This window comes from Mus caroli, unplaced genomic scaffold (genome assembly GCF_978045245.1).
Source record: "Mus caroli unplaced genomic scaffold, Mus_caroli_1 scaffold_9, whole genome shotgun sequence".
Taxonomy (NCBI): Eukaryota; Metazoa; Chordata; class Mammalia; order Rodentia; family Muridae; genus Mus; species Mus caroli.
The window spans coordinates 103,135,275-103,142,305 of NW_028227264.1; the positions used below are offsets into that span (position 1 = coordinate 103,135,275).

Here is a 7,031-nt window from a genome sequence, read left to right on the forward strand (position 1 = left end):
TCCTGTCAAATGCCGTTGGTCTCAATCCATGCTTTTGGAATGCAGAACTTAAAATAGTTTAGGTTAGTATTTAGTAAATAACTTTGTAAACACGGGGTGAAGACAGATTTGAGTTTATGAAGCCAGTTGACAAGGAAAATTATTTCAAAGAACTGAGTCTTTATGTTCCCATGAAGCTAATTACCTTTTCAACAAAATGTTGAATTGTGGGTGCTGGAGAGATGGCTCATTGGTTAAGAGCGCTGACTGCTCTTTCAGAGGTCCTGAGTTCAATTTGCAGCAACCACATGATGGCTTACAACCATCTGTAATGGGATCTGATGCCCTCTTCTGGTGTGTTTAAAGACAGTGACAGTGTACTCATATACATAAAATAAATAACTCTTTAAAAAAAAAGTCGGTTTATTTATATGTGCCTTTTAATAAGATTTATTCTACAAAGAACTATAATTTAAAACTTTTAAACTTTGCTATTATTTTGTATGTGTGTGTTTGTGTATGGTGCATATGTGTATGGGGGAATATGCATATAGAGTTCAGAGGAGATTTCAAGAGTCAATTTTCTTCTTCCACTGTGGGTTCAAGGACTCAAACTTAGGTCATAAGACCCATGCAGTATGGGGTTGCCCATGGAGTCACCTAACTGCCCCGAGGGACTTCCTAGAGCAGTCTAATACAGGATTCAAAGTTTAGGAAGTTTAAAGGCCAGTTATGTTTTCTTCAAAGACTTCTATTTGTATCATAAAAAACAAAACAAAACAAAAAACTTCAAATAGTGTCTTTTATGAAATGATTCTGGTCAATGTATACTCTACTGTGACTATTGAAAATATGACCCATTCTGTTTGTTCTTGTTTCTCTAGGTGCATATCTTTTGCCATATTTAATACTACTTCTGGTGATAGGAATTCCACTCTTTTTCCTGGAACTTTCTGTGGGTCAAAGAATTCGGAGAGGCAGCATTGGGGTTTGGAATTACATAAGCCCTAAATTGGGTGGGATTGGCTTCGCAAGCTGTGTAGTAAGTTTCTTTCCATGACATTTGCTCTTACCTGGGCTAGTTTGAATTGTAATCTTCATCTCTGTAAACTCCTCTGTGTGATCATGTTTTAGAATCTTTTGGGACATAGAGCACTTACTGTGCAAAACTATCTATGACTACAGATGACATCTGTATTTCATAATGTGTTTTAAAAGTTCAACTCAGAAATATTGTTTTAAAGAAAAAACCATGTCTTTCAGAAACAAACAAACAAACAAACAAACAAACAAACAAAAAATAAGATGAAGACTTAAAAGTTGTTGGGTGGAGTGAATTCCACCTCGAGGATTTAAGGGGAGTGACAGAGGATGCATGATATAATCACATCCTTTTCTTTCACAGGTGTGCTATTTTGTGGCCCTCTACTACAATGTCATCATTGGCTGGACATTATTTTACTTTTCTCAGTCTTTTCAGCAACCTCTTCCTTGGGATCAATGCCCCCTGGTGAAAAACGCATCTCATACTTGTAAGACATATGCTACATTGTCTCTTTATGTTTAATAATTTAAAGATTAGTAAAGGCAAAATCCTTTTCTGATTTTTAAATTCCATGGTGGGTGGAAACAAAAACTTTGAAAGTAGCATCATAATAGGCTGTCTTCTGCATTTGGAACGACCGCTTCAGAGAGATCAAGTAGACATCATTTAATTTTCCTGACTCTCTTCAGATTAATTTAATGTACTTAAGGCTTTTAGGCTTTAGGTTAAATGATTTTGCCAGCTTTCTGTTGTAAGTCCCAGGTAAGCCTCATATTCATTAAAATCTACAAAAGGGAAAGAAAATTCTGATTGGAATGAATTTATTGTTTTTAATGCAGTTAGTGCTACTATTTTGTAGTTTTCATCTTTTAAAACCTTAAAAAGTAAAAACAAAACAAAACAAAACAAAACATTTTCTATAGAATGCACCTCACTCCTGAACTTAAAATTTTTGTATTAGGCAAATTGAAAAAAGTAAAATGTAACAAACAAAACATTTTATTTATTCCAGTATATAGAAAATATTACCGTTAGAACTTGCAATGTATGCAAGTATTGTTTTGTTAGCTAAGTGACATGCGCTGGAGTGCAAAATTCAAACAGCGTTGTCAGAATTGCTGGATGAAAAGTAATGTAAACAGGAGAAACTGCAAGTAACTAGGGTGCACTGCTGGGAAGGTAGCCAGGCAGCAGTTAGAAGAGTAGACTAGGGGTGACCCGCCAGTAATTGTCAAAGCCAAATAAAATAGCCGTGTTCTGAGTCTCATTTATTCATAAGCTTAAATTGGTTGTAGTACAAAGAATTGGCTAATGGGCTTGTGGGACACAACCCAGTATTACTCCTTACCGTACTATAGTTTGAATGATAGCATTTTGTCTTTTTTTTTTTTTCCCCCAACAGATGTTGAGCCAGAATGTGAACAAAGTTCTGCCACCACCTATTACTGGTACCGGGAAGCACTGGATATCACCAGTTCCATCTCTGACAGTGGAGGCTTAAACTGGAAGATGACGGTCTGCCTTCTGGTTGCCTGGGTCATGGTTTGTCTGGCCATGATCAAAGGCATTCAGTCCTCTGGAAAAGTTAGTATGTTAGAATTCCTCCTGATTCCGCTAAGCACCATTTATGAGTACTGTCAATTCCTTTCAGCTATACCCCCCAAATTCAAATGACAAATTGTTTGACTCCTTTGTCTAGGCATCTACAGACTGGCCAAAAGTGGTGCTTAAAAAAAAAATGTCTCTAAAAAAGGCATAAGTAACAATCAAAGTGTTTAACAGTGACATTTAGTCTCATTTATAATAATTTTTTTTATTCCAGCATTTAAAGGTCTGTTTATTTTGCTACTTATTCATTATCTGCTGCTTTAGTTCCCCCAGGAAAATCCAGCGCAGTCATGGAAACTGCTGGAGTGAAGAAGTTCCTTTTTCCTGTTTGTTTATTTTTTAATCATTGCCTTCTTTCAGGTATTTTAAAAAAGTGATTGCTCAGTGAATATTCAAATGATGAACAGTTGTGTGCCTCTTAACGTTCTTGTTGTCCTCAAGTAGTTAGAATCATTCAGATTAGCAACACGGAATAAATAAAAGATGACAAGGGCATGCCCTCCTCCTGCCCAAATACGAATTTAAAAACACTGTGGTTGAAAAGGACATCAGTGGAAGTGTGAAGTCTGTCTGGTTTGCTGCCTTCATTTTAAAATGATGCACCACGGACATGATTGCTGTTCGTTCTTTTTGTTTTCAGAAGCACCAGAGTCCTGTTCTTATCACGGCCACTGCTTTAAAACCTTTGCATATCTCAGCTGCTTTATGGCACGAATTCAATGTTGGCTCTTCTTGTTGGGCCCTGATGGTGTGTGTATGTGTGCATCTGTGTGTATAATAAAGCTTCTTTTCACAGTGTAGCTATAATCATTTATCTTTTCAGTCCAACTAGGCATCGTAAGTGAGCAGCAGTCAAAAAGAGTGACAGTTGGATTACTCTATTATTATCAATGCTAAAATAATAATAACAATAAAGCATGCTGATTAATAATAATAATAATTGACATCAGCACAGGTGATTTGAGCAAAACCAAGTCCTCAAAAGAAAGATTTTTTCCTGAATGTGTCTTTATAATAAATATTTTAATAAAAAGATAAAGTCAATTGATTTTAATATATTTTCTAATTTCAGGAGTATAACAAGGAAAATATCCTATATAATATTTTGCTTGATAAACAAATCTTTTATTTAGGGTAATTGCTATGAAAAATATGGCAGGTTAACAACTTTTAAGAAGCTTAAAATTAGCAAAGGAACAAGTACAATTTCTCTACGCTAAATCCATTCTTAGATTGTTCAAATCTTATGGATACTATCTATTTATCTGTTTATTTTATAAAAGTATTGAATACTTGCTGTTTACCAGAAATGGTTTTAATTGGAGAAAAACAACAAGAAACAAAGCCTGGACTTAGGAAGTTTCTATTCTAGTGACAGATGCAAACCGCATATTTGAGAAATAATTGCAAGTAGCAGCATACAATGCCAGTGTACAAATGAATGAGATTTAGGTAGCAATATACCACAAAGCTATTTTAGATGGCAATGGACAGGTGTCTGTGGTCTATACAGACATGTTTAATTGAATATTTATTGGCAATTTCATAAAAGATTTTGCTACAAAGTATAGCTATTTGTATAAATGTAAATTTGTGTTTAAGAAAAATGTGGATTCTTTGCATAGTGCTTAATTAAAAAACATTCCTTTAACTCTTAGCATTTTAAATTAACTATGAACCTTTATCTTCTTAGAGAAGAATACAGTCAAAGGTTTGGCATACTTAATAATATTCATCTGTTTGAATTCTTAACAGTTTTCACATGTTAATTTGAAATATTTCAGTTTTTCCTTAAGAACAAACTAAATTCAGATTAGTGTATTTAAGAACATGAACGTATATTAAACTAATAAAAATGGAAATAATTGGGACCAGATATTAAGAATAGAATTGTTTTTTAAAGATTTATTTATTTATTATATGTAAGTGCACTGTAGCTGTCTTCAGACATACCAGAAGAGGGCATGAGATCCCATTACGGATGGTTGTGAGCCACCATGTGGCTGCTGGGATTTGAACTCAGGACCTTTGGAAGAGCAGTCAGTGCTCTTAACCTCTGTGCCATCTCTCCAACTCCAGGAATAGAATTTTAAAATATTATACAATAGAGATATCATATTTTAGAGAATGTGCACACAATAGGAACCCTAAACTTTTTATTACAAGTTTCTCTTTTATTTTATCTATAGTATTTTTGAGTACAGTATTTCTTTAATGTACAGTATTTTTGACAATCTCCTGTAAGCTGCACAGTAGTGAATTCTGATATTAATTGAGCAGCCTCTGTCCTCATAAAGCCCATACTGTGAGGAGCCTGACAGAAATTGCTGTACTAAGTCTAATAATGGAGATGAAGAGAATATGCATGAGGCAGTTACTGAAATGATCTTGGAGTCTGGGAGGTTTCACAGAGTGGGTAATTGCTGTGATTGTCGGAGGAAAGTTACCAGGAGGTTCAGAGACAGGTCACTCTAGGCACAGAATTCAGCGTGCATCAAGCCCAGAGGGTGCTAAATGCTCCCCTGTGCATGAGGAGTGGGAGGAAGATAAAGCAAGAATTGTGACCCGGTTGCTGATGGACATTGAAGTGTCTGCAGAAACTAGTCAAACCACAGGCTGCTATATAACGGATACTGTAAAGATCTGAAGATTCTAAACAATTCAGCAAACGGTATCATCGGACTTCTAGAAGACTTCATGCAAAAGAGCTGTGGATGTTGGATCTCTGGGATGCAGAGGGGAGCTGACCAGAAGAATCTGGAGGAGAGATGAGCAGGAAATACACTGAGAATCAGGAAAGACTTTCAAGTCAGTCGGTTAGCAGCAAATTGAGTTTGATTTAAAAATGTGCAGAGAATATTTCATGTTTTTGTAGCCTCAGAAGCTATCGTGGAGAGCTATCATCGAATGAGACCCAGGGGCCTCGCAGATTGAAAGTTTGCTAGTTGTCAGAGAGGAACAGAAGAACAACTCTCAGTTCTGAATCACCCTAACAAGGAGAAACTAGGAAATAAAATCATATTATCCTAGCAGAGGACAATCTAAGACTCATCAAAAATTATTAGAAAGATGTCTGATTTTACTAATGAAAATAGATTTATTCTATTAAAATATTGGCTGTGTCTGCAAGTGGTTTAGGAGTTTAAGATCTAGTAGCGACCCAGAAAGGCATGGTCTCCATTCTCACAGAACTTACATAACAGCTGGGTGGACAGAGTGTGAGAAAACTCAATCAAGGTAACTTTGGAAGGGCTATATAACACCACAGACAAAACTGCACCTAATGGTAATATCTCCAAGGTGATATCACCTCTACTTTGGCAGAAGTGACAGCAGATGGTGGATTCAGTTTGGGAAAAGAAGTCTTGTGGTGTTCAGAATGTCTTCTGGGAGAAGATGGTTCTGACTGGAGAAGAGAAGCAGACAGTATGCTTTCAGGCAATGGCTGATCATGCCGAGCCTACCAGGGCGCAAGGGCTTGAGGGCCTGGGTTCTGCAGCAAGAAAGCATATCAGATTAAAGCTTTTCAGGGATGAGGGAGCAATTAGCAATTTATTCAATGCGATTAGAAACACTTAGGTTTAGCAGAAAACAACACAGCTGGGATGCTGATCTGGAAACCACAAGCATATTGCAGATTGTCTTGGAAAATCTATGCATCTGTGACTTCAGCAACTGGGGCCATTTTCTGAAACAGAGGGGCCACAGCTTGGAGGAGAATTTCAGAAATTTGCTTTTCCAGTGGGAAAGTTTTAGACATATTAGACCCCCACGTGGATATTTCAAGAAGATAGTTAATGCCTGGGTAAAATGTTTCCTTTGGGTGATATCAATTTCCTGAGTTCCTCAGATGCAAACATTGCAGAAACAAATGGTGAAAGGATTTACAGTGAATGCTATGCGTACAAATTACTCAGTACATCGCGAGCTTTACTGCTACACCATGAAACATCCCTCAAAATGTGTGCGAAGCATTAAGCAGGACTTGTTTGGAAATTCATGACATTTCTTTCCTAAATATTGCTTTTAAATAATGCATTACAAACAATCAGAACCATTCATCCTACATCATATTTCTGCACTAACTGAAGGAGAGGTAAGTCAGTGTTTCTCTGGGCAGGCACAGAGTGAAATACTATTCAGCCATTGAGCAGAATTCAATCCTGGAGCAGCATAGATGGTAAACGTTTTATTTTTAAAATTCTGCACGTGCACATGCATGGGTACACACACACACACACACACACACACACACACACACACACACACAGAGAGAGAGAGAGAGAGAGAGCGAGAGAGAGAGAGAGAGAGCGCATATTATTCATTTACTAAGTGGAGTCAATCTTGTAATTACAGAAATACCTATGGAACATAACTTACGTGAAGTAAACCACCAAGA

General features: G+C 36.7%; 1 protein-coding gene across 2 annotated transcripts in view; it reads left to right on the forward strand.

The window, feature by feature from the left end:
- Slc6a15 (solute carrier family 6 member 15) overlaps positions 1-7,031 on the forward strand; it is a 52,204-nt gene that overhangs the window by 26,076 nt on the left and 19,097 nt on the right. For both annotated transcript variants that reach the window (XM_029482159.2, XM_021174754.2), the window contains exons 3-5: positions 864-1,021; positions 1,385-1,511; positions 2,427-2,608. In XM_029482159.2, the coding sequence (XP_029338019.1) occupies positions 864-1,021; positions 1,385-1,511; positions 2,427-2,608 (467 nt within the window). The remainder of the gene's footprint in view (positions 1-863; positions 1,022-1,384; positions 1,512-2,426; positions 2,609-7,031) is intronic.